Source organism: Apus apus, chromosome 17 (genome assembly GCF_020740795.1).
Source record: "Apus apus isolate bApuApu2 chromosome 17, bApuApu2.pri.cur, whole genome shotgun sequence".
Classification (NCBI taxonomy): domain Eukaryota; kingdom Metazoa; phylum Chordata; class Aves; order Apodiformes; family Apodidae; genus Apus; species Apus apus.
Genome location: NC_067298.1, coordinates 7,804,346 through 7,824,335, shown reverse-complemented (window position 1 = coordinate 7,824,335; position 19,990 = coordinate 7,804,346). Strand labels below are relative to the sequence as shown.

General features: G+C 41.8%; 1 protein-coding gene across 2 annotated transcripts in view; it reads right to left on the bottom strand.

Annotated features, from left to right (window-relative positions):
- Positions 1-19,385, bottom strand: part of HLF (HLF transcription factor, PAR bZIP family member) — a 36,037-nt gene extending 16,652 nt beyond the window's left edge. For both annotated transcript variants that reach the window (XM_051635211.1, XM_051635212.1), the window contains exons 1-2: positions 19,065-19,385; positions 17,349-17,684 (exon numbers count right to left, since the gene is read on the bottom strand). In XM_051635211.1, the coding sequence (XP_051491171.1) occupies positions 17,349-17,684; positions 19,065-19,170 (442 nt within the window). In that variant the 5' untranslated portion in view covers positions 19,171-19,385. The remainder of the gene's footprint in view (positions 1-17,348; positions 17,685-19,064) is intronic.
- Positions 19,386-19,990: the final 605 nt, after the last annotated feature.

Here is a 19,990-nt window from a genome sequence, read left to right as displayed (position 1 = left end):
GAAGTCAAACAGATTTTCATCTATTGAGCAGTGCATTATGGTGATTCCTTTGGGAGGCATGTCAACAAAACGGATTAGTGAAACCCAGCTTGACTGCCATTTGAGGCTGCCATTTTTTTCAAATTCTTTTCCCTAATTTCACAAGTAACAAAGATTTTACTTTTGCCATCACACACAGCATGGCTCTCTGCTGCCAATCAATGTTAAAAATATTACCAATAAATTAAATATATTAAAAATTAAAATATCAATACCTTGAGGCTAATATGAACAGGGAAATCACCAATTCCCTGCATAAAGGAGATTTAGACATACATCTGCATGGCATAAATATGCATAAATGTAGAGGACCCTGTTCACTGAAATAATTAAGAGCAAGCCAGCAGCAGCCTCATTTACAGTAACTGTATTTTTAATATAATACTTCTCTTCCATAACCATAGTTCCAAATTTCAAAATTAGTTGAAACCAAACACACAAAATAAATTTCGAACCATGTCTTGGCACTGAAACATTTTGTTAAGGGAGACCCTTCTACCCACTTTGAATACAGTAAATTCTGCTCAGCACTTGACAGGAGCCAGACAACCAGCTCAGCATCACTTTGTTTAAAAACAATGTGTTTTCCTACTTTCACAGGCAAACTATCACTGGTATAAAAAAATCACTATTTCAGGGTTACTTGAGAAGGATGACACCTTCAGTCTCTGCAATACTTAGAGTTTATACTGAATACAACAGTGCTTTACTAAAACTAGATACTCACAGAAATAAATTGACTGGTCTGGCTTCCTTTTTCCAATGGCAGTCATCCCATTCTCTATAGGGGATGCCTGCAAGACAGCTTAGGTCTTACAGTATTTTGTTGTCCAAACAGAGAGCATTTGTGGGGATCACAGGACAAAACACAATCCTTTGTTTTATTTTTCTCTTACACACCAGGTCACTCATAGACAAAAACACTGCAGGTTTCACTGTTCCTACAGAACTCCCATTATGTGGCCCTGTCAAACACAGGATTGGGTCTGTAGGAGTTGGCCGTGCAAAAAAAGGTGTTTCTGTGCCCAAATGAAAGGAGAAACACTGGAGAGTTGGAAAGCACTGCAAGCTGAGGGCAGCAACAATTCATAGGCTTGGAAAATTATGTGGGCTTTACCTTTTACACTCCTATTAACTCTGATTTTCATGAAGTAGGTGGTGTTGCTACAGCAACTGTCATATCACATCATTTCTGCTGTCTCTGTCACAGAGATCATCTTATTTTATCTTAAACTCAGATAAGTTGCTTTTCTTCTTCTATTCTAAAGTCCTCTATATTTTGGATATAAAAAATCACATGAAATAGAGTTGTGCCATAGAAATGGTATTTTTAAAACATGTAGCAAAGCTCACAGAACATTTTTATTTGTTCTTTTACCAATGCAGAAGGAATAAAGAAAATGACACTGACTAGATATATGGTGCTCCAGAGATTCAGAAATAAATTAAGAGCTGGTCTCACGATCAAGATGCTTCATGCCACCTTTAATGTGTTCTTTCTATAGAAGTTAACCCTGTGTTCTGGTGCACTTCATCAGAAGTAACTAATCTAGTCACAGGTGAAAAAAAAAAATCTTACTTCCTCATGCCCAGGCCATTTATGTACATACTTTCCACACAATTCACACCCAGCTTAGAGGATGCTGCCCACCCACCCCGCACAACCTGCCGTTCAACTCGTGTACCTCACTCACTTGACCTGCAGCCTGGAAAACATATCTACCGAAGCAGAAGTCCCAACCCATCTTTCCCTGTTTCAGAAGGTTTGTCCTAGCTGCTAGGGATGAAGTGGTCACCTGGCTTTGCAACTCCCTTGCTCAGTAACCCAGGAACTCTACCTCCTTTGCCTCCATTTTGCTGGATAAGGTCTTAAAGGACTCAATGCACAAGCAAAACTCAATAAAATCCTCATGACAGAAAGGCTCTATTAAATTTTTGTTATTAACATGCATTCCAACTCATGCATTCACAGACCTTCCCTTAAAATAAAAACAAAACAATGTGGAACAGCAGTAAATATTCAGTTACACCCTCAGGCTACTCAAGAAACTAGAGCAAGCCCTGTCCATAGTCAAAGGGTACTGCACGGACGATTCAGCTGCTAGCCCAGCTGAAGCTACAGGATCAAGCTCTGCCACAGCCTAAGATGAGAAGTACTTGTATCTGCTTCTTCCTAAGCATTTCCAGTTACTTTCAAAACAATCAACACAGTCACCAAATTACATTTCATTTCTACAAGACAGGTCCCAGGCAGATGGAAATCTGCCTGCATGGGTCTTACCTATGGGCAAGAACTCTGCCTTGTGTACCTGGTTAAACGTTATCCACACAATTAAGATACCAAGTGGTCTTTCAGTTCTTCCAATGACTTGGCAATCTTCATTTCAGTGCCTCCAGTACCTGACAGTTATTTTCTAGCCCAGTTTCCTAAAGAAATGAGTTTAATGCAATCATGATGTCCACATGTCTGTCTAGCCTCCTCCCAACAACTTTTGAAACTGTTGCTCAATTTCACATCCATTTGGCAGAGAGGTATCCACGTGTATTACCAACAAGCTTTGTGAGAACAATGTACATGAAAGAAGCTCTTAACTCCTTGGATGAAGAAAGGCTGCAGGAGCCTCCTTACACATCAGAGATCCCATAGAGATTGCTGCTCAGAGAACCCATTCCTTAGGGCAGGTAGTTGGAAGGAAAAAAGAAAAGTATTCACCACGGTATTATTTGTTACGGCAGTCAGGACAGTCACTTAATCCTCTTGTTCTCTACTGGAATTGAGAATATTTTTTCACCTTATCCCACCCACTCATTTACTATTTCCAGTAATCATGAGCAAAACTCTTTGACAACTGCAGTGTCACTTGACAATCACTCTGAATTCCACAAACGTGTCTGGTATTGATAGCCATTAAAATAATCATGCACATGCCCTGTCTTAAAAATCAATGTAGATGTAGAAGACAATCAGATCGTGAACAGCCCAGCTGTCTGGTATCATCTGAGCATTTATTTACTCTCATAATACACAGTGAAAACCAGAGCTCTACTAGAAAGAGCTTTTTTATATTATCCACAGCACTTCTTATGCAAGTGATTTAAGCCTTCCAACTAAGACACAGTAGGGAGTCTTTGCGAAACAACAAATTTGCTCTGGCAGCAACACAACATTCATTACTGGGTTTGGGATGGGGAGGGGTTTGATTGGAGGGGAGGGATTATTGTTTTTTTTTAAGGAGTTTGTTAAAACACAAAACAATACGCTAGGTGAGGGAGGCTGGTAGGACTCAGCTAAGAATCAGAGTGCTCTAGATTTATGCTGGAAACCACACATCTCTGCCCACTGGAGAGATCCACTCTAACACAGAGATCACTATTTGCAGGATCAGAGACCCACTCCAACCCTCTTCCTTCTTACTCTCACTGCTGTTAGTTCAGTGTCACGAATGTCCACAATTACTGAAGCTTGGGGAAGAATGGGTTAAACTTCGGAAAATAAAGAGAGGCAAGAGAATTGCCTTTCCTCTTTCTGCTTAACTGGGTAATTGGTTAGCAGGAACTTGCTTGATGAGTTTCAGCAGCTCCTAGAGATCAGGCAAGGCTGTTTCCAAGACTGGCTAAAGCTGACGACTCTATAAACATCTTTGAGCCAAACCAACAGGGTACCCCTTGCTAAGGTTGTTTTTTTGAGAACTAAAATTTCCAGAAGGCAATGAAGCAGTTTGTTTACCAAAGATCCATCCAAACCCAGTAAAAGCAGGGAACTGAACTATTTTAGGCAGAATATTTTACAGTTGCTATATACATAAAAATGTCTCGTGGTCAGAATAATTAAGATTATTTTTAAAATGTTTAAATTAATGAGGAAATACTAAATAGTTCTCAATGCAATTGAGAGAGCAAAATTGTAAGATTCAAAAGAATAAATAACAGGTTCTGACCTAGTAATTTAAGGGGCTAAGAAAATTAATAGTCCTGAAGGTTCATGTGAAAAATTAAAGGGTTTCTGGTTCTGTAGAATCCTCTCTCTAGGCTTATCACTTGATACCATTTATCTATAATGCCAAGATGTTACTGCAGTAGTTAGTGATTTTGAGTCCAGTTGGCTAAAAAGAAAGTACATGAGGGTTGATCTTCATACAGGGATATCAGATGTGTGTGCAAACACCTGAGTTTAAAAAAAATAATAAAAGTTACAAACCCTGGTAAAAATCTTGCTAAACATTCAAACCAGTCACAACTGTCTAATCACCAAAGCAGCACGTATAGCCATCAGTACAAAATACTGGAAAACATTTACTTTGCACTGTCCATATTATCATCTTAATTTCTATTTATTCACCTTGATGTTTCAATTAACCAAACACTGCAACTGAAAAATATACATTCACACACACTGGGGTCTAACATAAGAACCAAGCTCTCCCTTCCTGAAGCTCTGCCAGTTGACTGCAGCTGAGAGTCTCCCCCCCTTCCCACCAGGTTCTCTCTGAGGATGCCGGGAAGACTTAAGAGAAGGCAACTGTAAATTTACATCCTAAAGGACAATGTACAGATTAGGGGAAAAGTATTTCAGCTTTTGTCAGTACTGATCTGCTCAGACACAGATAAAAGAGTCTAAGAAAGTTACTGTAAAAACAGACTTCCAGACTCAGCACTGTCCACACAAAACTAACCAACCAACCACCACCACCAACCCTATTTCAAGAGAGGTGTCCCTTCATTAAAAAGCAGGAACTGCTCTTCAAACACTACTGCTTGTGCTCATGTTCTGTATCCCCTCCCTAGGGATTATGTCTTTTGGTACCATTTTTTCATACACAGGTGCCCTGAGAGATGCTGGGGTCTAGAACCCAGAGCCAACTTTCCAAAACAGGCTGTATTTTGAAAAGCCCATTTTTGTTTTACAGAGAAATACACAAATTTGCATCATAAAGCCTTTATGCCCCCAAACCCAAAGCCTCCCGTACAGTTTAAAAAAATCAAGCCCAGTTTTATTTTCCTACATGAGTCAGGCTGCACGCAAAACATTTCAGAGGAAGGCAAGCTTGGGGTGGGGTACAGAACTGAAGTAAGAAATCCAGAGGAAAACTTGCTCTTCTAACAGCACACTCCTGTTTTCCCAAGACATTTGCTAATATTTTCATTTTAAAACTAGAGGAAAGCCACCCTCTTCCCCCCCAAAGAATTCTTAAATATTATAAAGACACACAAGGACACACTTTATTATTTTAACAATTATTGCTATTTTCAGAGCTCCAGCACAGCTACTTCCTTCCATAACTGGACTTCAATCAAACCCTAGTGAAGCTTTTGATCTTGGAAAGAGTAAAAACATAGCTCCGTTATCGGCACATAGGGGGGCAAAGAGTAGGATAACCAGAATTCTTCAATAAAAGAAAGTTAATTGCTTTGACTTACATTTATCAAATGTCATGGCTACAAGTGGAGTGCACATACATAACAGTGCACACTGAGAAATCTTGTACAGAGTGGCCAAAGTAAGCATTGGGATTATACTATCTGTGTGCATTAAAAAAAAAAAAAAGGCAAAAAAAAGCAGCAGCAAAACAATGCTAGATTACTATCCAAATATACCCCAGTGGATGTCCTGCCAAACAGCAAATATGTGGCTGTAAGCTCCAAACTGAAATAAAAGCTTGGCCAGAAGCCCAGACCTTCACTGTATTTTGCTCAGCTAGCCATAGTCTGGCAGAACAGAGTGAACACATTCTCAGCCACGTGATGAAGAAGTCTGTCGGGCCAAGCTGATTTCCTTGTGGTGGTTAAATGTGATCTTCAGACTGTACACACCAGCGGCTCTGGGCAAACGTGAGAAAGCTGGAAACAACAAGCCACGGGCTATTGCCTGAAGGACAGCCCAGAAAGCAGTCAGGGCTTTGCTTCAACACTGGTGCTGGCAGTGCTGTATTTTAACAAGGTGTTGACAGGGTTTGTAGAGCTGAGCACATCTGGCAATGGTGCTGAGCCCTAGGACTTCACCTGGATTTTCACAGGAGTTACACACCATCAGCTCCTTCAAGGATGGAGACCCTGAAAGGACCTGATTCAGAAAAAGCACTGGAAGTTCTTCATTGTAGAGGATTATGAGGGCTTTCCATCAGTGGCTCAAAAATGTGTAACACTGAATGACTTCATATTCCATATTTTGGAGAATTAAAAGTACTCAGCCTCACAGGATGTGGCCTAGTACAGGAAGAGCCATCCCACTCTGCTGGTGGATACATCCCCTATGGCTCAGATTTTGATGACACTACTTAAAATAGGCACCAAGAAGCACTACTGAACACAGAGAAACATTCATGGCCTGAGACAGAATTTGGCTAAAGGATAAAATCTGAAAAAACATGCAGGGTCTAATGGGATAAAAGCTACCCTCATGATACTATATTTTCTTAGTAGTGATAATAATGTTTTTAAATAACTGACTTAGAAAGAGACAAACAGCATCCCTGGCCAGCATCAGAGGTACACGTGACTCTTTAGAGGATGTTACATGTAGAAGCAGACAGAAAAACCCTCCAAATGCAAGACCTCAAAAGTACATCCCTGCTACAGATAAGAGCAACTCAGATGAAAGTCATGAAAGTATCTAAGTGAGACATATTTACTTTTTAACAGAAATAAATAGATAAGCTAGACACGTGCAGCAACTGGTGAAACCAGAGAGACACACAAATTGACGATTACATCTCCAGTTCTTTTCCTTCTATTTGCCTAACGATTTCTTTTCACATGTTCAGAACAGCTTCCAGATAGAGACTACCACAATTTTCAACAATTACTTTAGCCATGTCGCACTGAGAAAACTGAACAGATGAGTTTGAAAAAGTGCTTCCTAAACCTGGTGATGAGACCAGTCCAACAGAAAGATCAGCCTTTCTGAGAGCAGCCACGTGATTACAGATGCATGAATGTCAGGTTTCAAGAGTCTGGACAATCCATGCCCTGGTTTTTTAAGTGCTGAGACAACAGCAGCTATGGTGTATCAAGTAAACACCCAAACTGCAGCTGTCCAACTTTTGTAACTGAAGTCTTGTGGCTTAACCTCTTCAAAAAGTTGACATGCAGGTTAACTTTTAATATGCTGCACTCTTTACTAACTCTCTCATTCACAAGGTCAACCTCCTGATCCATTTTACTCAATTTGTGTTACTCTCAAAAACTAGCTCAACACCAGACTACTCCCATCACAGAAAAAACATCTAAGGAGAAAGCTCCGTTGTTTTTCCCTAAGAGAATTAGAGAAAGGTGGTGTAACAACAGATGGCTAAGGAACATAACAGAATCTTGATATCTAACCTTACCTGTTCTGTATGTTTTTCTCTTCCAAAAGAAATAATCTTCACTACAGACAGAGGAATTAATTATTAATTTTTCAATGTACATGTATTTATACAGAGGGCCATCCCCTAGACTGCTGGTGACAAAGGCCACACTTTAGTCAGTCCCTGTGACTAACCTACTTGAGTAGCTGCAGCCCTCAGAGAAGTCTGGAAATGGAGAGTGGGAATTTAAACAATGGTGCTTTCCAAAGTCTGCCCACTCTTTACTGTCTTCAGAGCAGTGATCACCCAGCTCAACAGGGCTCTGACTCCAACCACTTTTCTTGAGCTGCCTAGTCACACTACTTCAGTTGGAACTCAGTCACTACTCCACCCTCACTCTGCGGTAAGCAGAGAGAACAGGGCTACTCCGTGGGGCTAGCCCAGCATATAAAATAGATACATGAAATTCAATTCTCTCAGGATGTATGTAACACAAAAAATATCCACTGAACAAACATATGCTGCTGTGAAAATTTTACTTTGCCATCCATATGCTGCCGTGCTGTACTGCAAACAGCAGTGAGGTCACCACTTGCAGCTACTGCAGATCTGCACCAATTTTTTACTCTTCTGAAGTTTAGCTTACTTGTCTGAAGAGTTTTTAAAAAAGCAAAACAAAACAAAACAGCAACATTGTCCAGCAATCTTTATCTAACTTAATCCTGAGAAAGCAGGAAGAAACTCTTGAGTGTCTTTTCATGCTAAAGACACTTCATTCAGCATAAGGCACTGCCAGGCCAAAGGGACTTTCAGGCCTCAGATAAGTGTTCCCTTACCACAAAGGGTATCAAAACTTCCTGATGTTGTGCTGGAAACAGAACATAAAGGAGGTTGTAGCAGATCCCTAAATGCCCTAACAAGTATGGGTGTTCAGGCAATGGGACGCTAAGGGATCAGGGGAGTCCACCCAGCACTGCTGCATTATCCTGCATGTTGTGTCATTACAGCTTTATCCCGACACACCCATATTTGCAGCACACAATGTACTGTACAATTCACAATGCCAAGAAACTCAATATATCTAATCTGGCAGAAAAACAAAGTCGTGTCAGGTTAATCCAATTCTTAAATTGCACAACTTTGAAAAGCCAACAGGAAAACAAATCTTCCCCTAACTTGTACTTCCCCCAGTCCTCCTCCCATCATACATACCCTGCCACGACCTATTTTTCCCCTTTGATCCCTCAACATTTTTAGCTCACTCTCACTCTCCCATTTCTCATTGACTTCTAACCTACCTCCACCCCAGACCCCAGTGGCAGAGTGGAAAGTTATGCTGATTAGAGCAAGCCACAAAAGGCAGCTTTGTGAGCAGCGCCCCAGCCAAAAGGCGCTGTGAAGAATGAATGGCAAGACACATACACAGGGTCACCTGGACACTTGCCCACATGTGACACTGCAATAATTGTGATAACAGCCCTCAGATTTGAGGTTGGCTGACTGTAAGGTTGACTCAAACAGGGCAGCAGCACTGAAGTGCTTCTATGGCCCAAGAGGAATAGGATACAGCAAGGTTGCATAAAAGTTCAAGAAAGCTTTAGGTAAAATAATTGTGCTCAACTTTGGAGATGACTGACATCTTTCCCCTGCCTGGGTTTAGTGCTCTCCAAATCTTGCCTAAAAACCTTATCTATCTTCTGTTTTTAAATGAAACTTTGGGGGTCTCATAATCACAAGACTCCAGGAGCTAAGGATTTTAAAAGAATAATGGTAGAAAAAAGTTTGGGACACCCTCCCTCAACACACACTAAACCAATTAAATCGGTTTCTTGCAGATTAGTTTCTCAAAGTGAATCAACATCTCATGGTGCCTCAAGGGTGTCAGCTTTCCCAGAAGCATCTCACACACATCAGACATTTTAAAGGTCTTATGTAAATTCTCTGATGTAGAAAATGCACATTTATATTACAGCTCTTCCTGCTCAATAACATATTCCTTTCCTAGCCACTCATCTATTTTCATGAAATTTTAAGAATGCAATTATTCAGAATCACAATTTCCTTGCCACATTTGGTTAGAATCAGCAAACATAATAAAAAATCATAAAGCAGGAACATGTAAGAGGCCACATACACCTAGCATGACTGCATATGGCTTGTTTTCATAGGAAATCAGGCCAGAAAAAAAAAGAAAATACCTCAGCGCTCACCTATCAGCCAGCAACAGAGCTGCAAGAGTTACACACGTAAAATGGCCAAATATCCCACACTTCAACAAGGGGCCACAGGGATTACAGACGTCACTAACATCTATATTTCCACTATGCAGCACAAAGAGAGAACAGTGGTATGTCTGATTGCTGCAGGGTTCTTCACATTAAGTCAGTTTAACCCTCACTGTTCTGATGAGAAACAGCATTTGGTTTTGACTGCTTAGCTCCTACTTATTAAGCAGTAGAAGCTAAGCACACAGCTGTTTTTAAAACAGACTTCTTGAGTAGGACTCACTTCCAAATGTTGAAATAGTGAGTTTTTTAAGTGACTGAATTGCTTTAAGTCACTTCCTCTGTCTCAATGCAGCCCTCTCACTTTGAGTCTGTTTTACATTCTGCAGCCCTCAGTAACATACTCTTGTACAAGGTTTAGTCCCATTATTTCTGTAATCTTACTGTCCTAAAAATACTGATTGCTCCACCAGTTCTGCCAGAGTATTTTGTGTTCACAAGTTTCACATTATTTTTCCTTCAGTTTTTCAAAAAGCAATCTACAGATTCCTTCCTTGTCTCCTTAAAATCTCAAGTTATAAGCAAAGCCTACCAAGACTGCATTTAATTTCTGTTTGAGTGCTTTCATCTGTACCATGATTGCTAAATTACTGGGTCACCTCAAACATAGCCATGTTCACATACAAGAATTAAGTGGAGAACCTTGCAAGTGTGTTTAAAAGTGTTTAAAAAAAAATTTAAAAATTAAGATCCAATCATTGCCACACAAAATAATGGATCTTGCTATGGATGGAGAACCCTATTTATTTATTTAAGGAGTACCAACCAGTTCTGCAATGAATTACTTAATCTTTGACCTATTGTCCACTGCCATGTTCCAGAACAAAGAATTCATAGCAAGCTGAGCTCCCTAAGGCTAATTGGAAAATAACTTTTTTTTTTTAAAAAAAAAAAGCCATTCTCCACAGTCAACAAATCCTTTACAAGTTATCTGTTTTGCCTCTGCTTATATAATTACATAGCTAAGGATGACGTTTTGATACAGATGAATCACTAGTGAACTAGTGCTAGTTCACCCTAGCACCTGCCTGTGGTAAATGCATGCTAATAAATCAATCTGTGCATCCCTGTCAAATTTTGTTTCAGTAATAATCTAGGTTTGTGTTCCAGTTAATAAGAACCTGAGTTTCCTAGGACCCTAATGCAATTTGAATTTTTAATGTCCTCCTACAAACAGCCACATATCAAAACACAAGGTAAGAGCTTCAAGATCCTCAGTACCTGTTTTTATTAAATGGCAAATAATTTGAACAATATTATCAGTAAGATGAAGAGCTAAAGCTGCTTTCTCAGACTTAAGCAGGGAACCCCACAGCAAGAGCATGCCACATCAGAGAAGCTAAGCAATGGTGCTGGATGGTGTGCAATGAGAATCTGGGCCAAATTTAGCCCTGGCAAGAGCCAATTCAGAGAATGGGACAGGCAAGCCTAACTACAACAGTTTTGAGCATGTCAGAAATGTGAGAAGTTGAAAAAAAACCTATATTCCTTTAAAACTTGGTGGATAGCACCTCAGTCATGCCAAGCTGAAGTGCTAGGGAGAGCCCAGGTAGAAAAGAAAACAAATTAAAAAAACACCCAAATGAAATGTTGCAACATGTGCTGCCTTAACCACCTGTGGTAGCTCTACCACATTAGCCCTGAAGCTCTCGGGACCAAATTCAGCTTGGTTATAAATAGACAGCTTCTTCAATGCCATTTGTTCATTAAAAAAAAGCCATACAAGCTACAAAATGTTTATGTGTTCATTTTCATACTTGTGCATTTTACATTTATTTTTTTATACAGACATACAACTTACACCATCAACAGAGCAGATTTGAGGTTTAATTTTTTCTTCAGAACTTTCATTATCTACCTAATGTAGAAGATATCAAAACAGTTTTTTATTGAATACAACTTCATTGAACTCTTTTCCGATCAATCTCCTGTGTAATTCAGAAAAAATACTGAAAACGTATTTTATTTGTTATGAAAGTGAGACTTGCAGAAAAGGAAACTTAGGATTGTTTTTGTGATATAAATACTAAATAGGTCCAACTAAATAGTTGGAACTGCCAGTCAACCAATCTTCTTATTTCATAATGCTCTAAAATGTCCTGTTTACCAATGATGACTATGTCCTTCCACCCTGAGAAAACTATAGTGGTACGACAAGAATTGTTACCCCTCTTTGAAAAAACCCTCAAATATTCAAAAGGATGAATTATAAGAGAGAGAATGGTAACATTTTACTGCTTCACCGAGGAGTTGATGGAGAACAGTAAACAAGCTGCTTGCCTGCTGAGCAATACTGAAATCAGTAACACCATGTGAAGACTAAAGTACTCATTGTTGAGATTAATTGGGCAGAATCTGGCCACTGCCAGCTCCCACAACTGCCAAGCTGCTGTCATAAATAGGTAGAGATTGAACAATTTAATGGGCTTCCTAGTAGCTTTATCTAATCAGGTAATATCAATGTCTTCTTCATGTACATCTTGTGATGAGGTCTTCACTCTTAACTAGAACACATTGCTCTATGAAATACTTCAGGGTGTACTTGCTTCTTAAAAATCAAATCACTGCACTACAGAATCATTCAATCAAACAATCTCTGATACACTTAGAGATGAGAAGCAAGGCTCCAAAAAAGACACTGTACTTTTTCTAGGTAATTTCAGTAAGTTTGACACTAAGACATCTTTGAAATTTCTTTCTAGGAGAAAAATCAGTGTCTACTTGTTCCCTCTGTGTATCCTCTTCCACCACCAGACATCCCTTGTTTAAGTAGCTCTATTTGTGTGGAAAGCACTACTCCTGATGGGAACTGGAGAGTCAGGCCAGGTATATTTTTAAAGTATCACATAAAACCCAAGATGTTTCATGCTGTTTACTGTTTGAACTCTGAATTAAATTCAAGTTGCTTCACTCAGGCGATTATTTAACCAATAATCAACACGTAACAGTTTTAATATTAAAAGTAGATCCCTTTAAGGAGACAGTGTTCTTGCTCCCAGCATTAAGGCTTGTGCATTCAGCACTTCCCCCCCCCCCCCCCCCCCCCCCCCCCCCATCATCATCATCTGACAGGCTATTTTTGATATTTGCCTGAGTATCTTTCGCATCTTGCTTCGATGCAGAAAGCAGTGCAGTGCGGCTGTGGCAGCCGGGCACGCACAGGGAGCGCCGCGTGTCCCCGCACGTGGTCCCGCAGGCACCGCCAGCCCAGCCTCACGTGAGAGCCAATGTGCACAGCCGCTCTTCCCACCGGCCGCTCATTCCCAGGGCCTCACGTGGGAGCACAAAGGTCAGGAAATTCCCTGCTCCTCCTGGTGCTGGAGGGTTTAGTCCTTCGGCTCTAAGAGAAGGGGGCTCACGCAACAGCCACTGGCTGCTCGTAAAGAGCGATTAGAGCTTAGGAGAGGATTCCGCATACAAGCTGGCTGCTGGGAATGCTGCTCTTCACGCTACAAAGGCTGTGCTCCTGCTGGAAGAGGAGGTCACGTTAAGAAACACAGGGGAAGGAAGGCTGCAATCAAGGGAGTGTTGCGCACACACCCTTCTGTGGGCTGCCCCCTTCACCAAGTCATCCCCAGCATGCAGCCGAGAGGCTGGATGGAGCAAGAACAAACCTCTCCCAGCTGGTTGCCGTGCCTATCACAAACAACAGCTAAAAGAAAATGCCAAAACCCACCCAATCACACCTGGTGTCAATCACTATTGTTCAGTATCTGTGCAAGGAAGAGGTAATGGGCACTGGGCTCTACATGAAGTACCTCAGCTGAATAAATAAACACCCCTATAACATTTAATAAAATCTGTGTTATTGGGTGGCAGGTATAAGAACACTTCAAATGGAAACTGTTTTAAGCTTTTTGATTACAGTACCCCTCAGTATTTTATTTTTTTTTAAACTGAAAGTAAAGATTTGCAGATACTGTGTATTTCCACAGATTACAAAGCTTGTTTTTCTTTTTTTTCTTTCCTTAAATAATCTTTGGCAGATCCTCTGCAAGTAGTCCAAGGCACCAAGCCATCCAAGGCAACACAGACTGAAAACCACTGTCACAGGAACGCAAAGAATGAGGGATTTTTTTTTTTTTTTTCCAAAGCCTCTGACAGCCCTGTTCTCCTTAAGGAGCAGGGCAGTAACAAAACATGGGCTATAACTGTGTCAGCAGGATCCCTGTGACACAGGACTGCCTCAAAGGTCTTGGTGGCAAACAAAACTCAGACCTAAACCACAAAAACCCCAAAACCTTCTAATTAGGGTCTTCCACCAGACTTAGCTGATGTTTCTAACCTCTAATTCAATCTAAACCCTTTACAGTAGCTGCCCCATTCTCCCAATTCAGGGCTTCACAGGGAAAAGAGCCAAATAAAAGCAACCACCAACTGCAAAATATGAACCTCACTTTACATACAAGCAGCAACAAATACTCCCAATTTCCCTAAAGGACTCTGCAGTTAAATGGAAATTTATGTTCCACCAAAAAAACTGGCAAAAGACAACACAAGGTCTGCAAGAAATTAAGAACCAGAAAAAATGTGTTTGCAGTAACAGGTTACTTTAAAAGCTGGCTTTACAGAACATGTTTTTCTGAGGGAGACTACAGATTTCAACCAGCTAACCAGCATCTAACACAGGCAAAGGAAAGTTTTAAATGTGTCTACATCTTACAATTAATGACAGTATGTAATGCTAAAATAAATCAAAACTCGCATCTTGCAACAGCCATTACCCCGTGTCCCTCCTCTTGCAAAGAAAATCTGTATTTGCTACCTGTACATTCCCCAAACCGGAACTGTGGGAGAAAATAGGTGCTTGCTTTATTCTTCGCTATGGTCAGGAGAACATATGATAAACTAGGGAGCCTAAATATTTTTCCATCAACCAGACAATCCAACTGGAAACACAGAATTAAGTTAAATGGGTATGCAACCTTTCTTTGTTGCTATCTTTTTACCTTTAAACAAGAAAATCAGTAATGCCATGTTTGCCATCAAGGTCAGCTTTGCTTTGCTGAGCCTGATGACAGTTCCCAGTGAACACCAACGCAGGTTTCCAGATCTCTTCCAGAGATGGTATAAAATGTCTATTTGGGCAACACCGTTAGCTTCTCAGGACAGCTAAAGGCTTGCAATTCATCACACGCACAACATGAAATCTTCTTACAGCACTCTGCCCCAGCCCCCTGAGCCTAAGGCACACCCTGCAGGTACATGTGCCACTCAGGGTACTCCACGTGCAGGTGTACACCCTCCCTTGACACAGGACACGCAGGCACAGGAGTCCTGACCAGTTGCACGTGATCTGCTGGTGCTAAATGCTGCAGGGCCATTTCAAGCAGGGACATAAGCAGTACAGGATTTGACCCTTCCTTCAGCCGGAGCCCACAAGCTCCAACATGCCTCCATTACTAGACAAAACTCAGAGGACACAACAGCAAAACGTTTTTAGAATTACTATCCTCTAAAAAATTCAGTTTTCTTAAAAATAACATCACATGGTTTTAATTTTTATTGAAACTGTATACTTTACACTATTATACTATGGGCTGTTTTAGGGGTTGTTTAATTTCTGACAATGGCTGCATGCTGACTGTGGCAGCTCAGACAAATTAAAAAAAACACCTTTCTTCATGTAGTTTAAGAAATGTACTTTAAATATCTTAAGGCTCTATTATAATGATTTTAACAGTCACCTCGACTTTTGTATTTCAAAGCAGTAAATTTCCCTTGGCACTTTCATTACAACCTTAATTGCTTATTTTTCTTCTTATGAAAAATGTGGGGTTTTAACCACATACTCTTATTTTAAACTTTGCTCAAATGCAAAACTCTAATATGATCTTCTCATAAAAAGATTGACAAAGTAATTTTTTTTTTACATTAAAATACATTGCAATTTCAACAACCTGGTAGTAACACTGCTGCAAAGTCATAATACCTATCTGTAATAAGGGGGGAAAAATATCACTTTAAAAATTGATATGGGCTCCCTTTCAAAAAAAAAAAAAAAGGTTTTAGAAGAAAATTATATTACTCTTAAGGCAAGATGGCATAGGGAAAAAATATCTGCAACCTTACATGTTTAATCCTACCCCAAGAGAAAGGACTTCTTTTCCTACTTAAAAAAAATTGAAGAGACCTTCTAGTGAGAAAAGTTTGGAAGCTTGAGCTGCAAACAGCTGAGGAAAATCTCAAACAAATCAATGAGTTGAAAAGTCAGGCAGACAGCTGATTACAAATAAATTCTGACAGGTGATCGTTAAAAAGCTGGCTCATAACCAGACTCCTCTGAAAAGCAGAATGAGGACATATTATCTTTTTTTAATTTTATGTATGCATATGCTACAGAAAATGGGGTAGCATATATGCACTATTTTTAAAAACTGGCTCAGGAAAAGGTGGGGGTTTTTTATATTCTGCTCTTGCCAACTCCAAATGTATTTTGACTTTGGAAAACCTTACAAGTTATTTGTTAACTATGAAATACCTTGAAACTGAAATACAAAACAAAGTCAAATCCACACAAAGTAAAAGTAAGTAAATGAAATCTACAACCAAACACATGCTTCCAACTCAAGGCCAAAGAAACTGCTGACAGGTTTGGGCTGGTTTTTTGGGGGGTGTTTAATTTATTTTTAATTATAAAGAAACACTGCAGAATTTTGAGACTATTTCATTCTGCTCCACCACTTTTGTCCTTTTTATTTATTTTGCCTCCTTATCAGATGATTCTGACAATGACTTCACACGCTGACCGTGGCAAACGATCAAGCAGAAGGGAGAGGAGTGGTTTCCTGCTCCCAACAGCACACTTTGCTCTAGCAAACCTTGTGCAGCAGAAAAGCACAAGAAGTCAGTCGCCCTTGGTCTTTTTTTTTTTTTTCCTCAGAGAAAAAAAAAAAAAGAAGAAAAAAAAAAAGGGCAAAGCTCTGTATTTTCCAAACTTCAGTGCTGACACTCTTCCACTGACTGTGATCTCAGCCATGCTGGTGTCAAGCCAGAACACTTATTCTGGATTCATACCAGTGTCTCCAAAGGGATGATTCCAAGTGCTAACACACAGTCAGAAGACTTCCACTGACATCAGATGGGTTTGAACCATGCATTACAACCAGAACCTGGCCTTCATCATATTTTCTTTGCCTACAGATAAGGTGACTATAGATGTATTTCATCAACTCAAGTCAGCACTACACTCAGTTTATGCTAGTTTAAGCAATATTACAATGTAGTTCCAAAATTTAGCTCCTGCCACACATACTGTGGCAAGTTTTACTTTGCTCAGTGGAGAATAAGCTTATGGCCCACACTTCAAACGGGAAAGATTCCTTCTTAGTTTTCACTTCAAAATAATCACCCAATCCTGTGTTTTCACATTAAATATTGGCCAAAGGAACATTCTCCTTCATAGTCCTTCTCCCTGCTCATTTCATACCACGGCATCTGCACATCACTATTCTATCTGTGGAGTTTTTTACCTTCTAAAAGCTATGCTACCAATGAAGACAAGATTATAGGCAAGTTTCCTTGGAATTCCCACAGCTTCCTTACTTAAGTTAAAGAACACACTCACTAGAGCAACTAAGCAATCACTACACCTATTATTTTTCTTTTTTAGAGTGTGAATTACTTCAATCATATTGGCCCTCTCTAAGCTGCTTGTTAATCATATGGGGAGAAGCAATGATTTACACTGGAGAGGGCTGATGCCAAAATCCAGGGAAAGTTCTGAGAGATGATTTACCTGGTCTGACCGGGCTCTGCATGCAGTTCTGCGACACCATGCCTGGATGGACTGAAGTAGAAGCCCTGCTGCTGAGGTCCATGACAGAAGGTGATGCTGAGGTAGCTTGCTGGAGACCTGACTGGTGTGGGCTATGCTCATGCTGGTTTGGGCTGGGTGGAATGCCATTTTCTGAGAGGAATTCTTCCAGGTCCATGTATTCCAACTGGAAAGTGTCTCCATCGTATGGCAGTGTCTTGTCCCATAATGTTGGACCCAAGAAAGCTGACTGAGGGACTGTGGTACTGGTGCTGTCATCATCTAACTTCTTCTCTTTGTCTTTTTCTTTACCGTATGCTTAAACAAAACACATAATAAAGATTTAAGAGCTAAATAATTAAAATATTAGCAACCACTATTTCAATTATTTCTGCTGTACTCAGCTGTAACAAAAAATGCACACTCCCTTCATAAAAATAACTCTCTTGATTCACTATTTGGTACAGAATTGAAGGGTCATGCCATCTGAGCACCTCTGCTGGGCCCAACCACGTATTTGAGATTTTCCTCTATTTTTAGATAACAATTCCACTGCATTAATGATTTTGAATGTCAGCTTCAATAAATACTCAACACACTTAAAAGTGAGTATTGAAGTTACAGCAAACTGGAAGATGTTGCTGTATTCTCTTGAAGAGCCTTAATCTCAAATCCCTGTCATATATTATTCTGTCAGACTTCTAGACTAAGGTCCCAGTCTTGTTAGTCATTACAAGGTTCAGCACTTCTTCATGTTACTAACTGATTAACAGCAGTGAAGCCTGACAGAGTATGTATTTTGATGGCAGAAATGCCAATGAAAAATTTCAAGGCAGAAGCAAAGCCAAGAAAAAGTTAAAGTGATGCTTCCCCGTCGTTTATTTCTACAACATCTAGTGATTTCACTACAGAATTTTGAAGGGCAACACCTGATTTCTCTACAAGATTTGCAAGAACATGAACTGCAAAAATAAGGCTATCAACAACCGCACCTTCTTAACATTTTATTTTTAACCACATCCAACAACCCCAGTAAAATCCTGTGACCTCCTTTGCAATGAAACTCGGGAAAGCTACGGACACAAGAAGTCTCGGCTCTGGCAAAGCCTTTCATAGGCGTCTGTTTTTAATGTGCATTCGACTCCTTAGAAATACAAGATGCAATTGTACCCGTACTGCTTAGCTTTCCGAACAAGCTGAAACTTTCTGCTTTTAAAAGTGCCTTGGCTATTGCCGGGGCAGGGTTCGCGGAGGGCGGTTTGTGACGGGCGGGCAGGACGGGGCCGTCCCAGGACCTGGCTCAGGCCGGGAAGGAGCCCATGCCGCCCCCCCTGCCCGCCCCCCTCTACTCAGCGTTTCAGCCAAGGCAAATCTCTCCCATTATTTTATTTTTCCAGGCGGCCGGAGCCGTCCCCGTGCTGGCTCCGCAGCGGCGGTGGAAAAACCGAGCGCTTTCCGTCGGGTCGGGCGGCGGCGCCGATCTAACGCCCTTACCGAAATCATCCCGTTATTTAATCGCCCCGGGGAGGGGGGGGGAGGATCGGAGGGAGAGGGAGGAAAAAAGGGAAAGCGAAGCGGCGGCCCCTGAGGTGACAGCAGGAGGGGGGCCCGCCATTTTGGGCCGCGCTGTGAGGGGCACAGCGGGCCCGGGGGGCTGAGGGGGCCCCGGGGAGCGAGGATTGCCCGGGGAGGACTCACCGTCTTCGTGAGCGAGCGGCAGCTTGAGCGGGTTTTCCAGCAGGGACTTCAGCACCCCGTAGGTGGGAGGTAGGAAGGTGGGGTTCAGCGGGAGCGGCCGCGACATGGTGGGGGCTTTTCCTTCGGGGCAGCTGGCGCGGCAGCGGTTCCTCCTTCCCCTGGCGGCGGCGGCGCTACGAAAGGCGGCGAAACGGTCAGAGAGACGAACCGAGCGCCGCTGAAGACGCGAGGGGCGGCCGGTAGGAAGGGCCGGGAGCAGGGGGAGCGGGAGAGGCCGCTACGGCCGCTGCTCCAGGGCCGCGCTGCTCCAGCGCCGCGCTCCCGCCGCCTGCTCTGCGCCGCGGCCGCGCGCCCATGTGCAAGGCGCTGCCGGCGCTGACGTCACGCGCGACGCCGCCACGCCATTGGCGCAGGGGGTGGCCACGCCCCCTCATTTCAATAAGCCACGCCCCCTCCGCCGATACCGGGGGTCGGGGGGTCCAGCTGGGAGGGGGGGGGGGGTCCAGCTGGGGGGGGGAGGTCCAGCGCCCCCGGCCCGACCCCAGCCCCGTGAGGGGTCTCCCCTCAGGGGAGCAGGTCCCTCATCCCTTTTGGGTGACATTTTGCAAAGCTTTGCCGTCCGCCTGTAGCGGCGAAAGTCGGTTGTTTTTTTCAGCATTTGGATATAAAATAAAGGCACCAAGCAAATAAAAGGTAATTATAATAGAGTGATAGAAGGGGATGGGGGTGGAAGGGATCTTTAAAGGTCATCTAGTGCAGCCTCCAATCCCCACCCCCCCAGACACACACCTGCAGCGTGCAGGGGCCTTTTTAACTTGATCAGGTTAAATTATGTGCATCAACTTTTAGTTGGAGTGACCGGTATTTAGAAATGAAATCTGCCTGAGGAACAGAAGCCTGCCCTGAACAGTCATGTTCTCCCCATA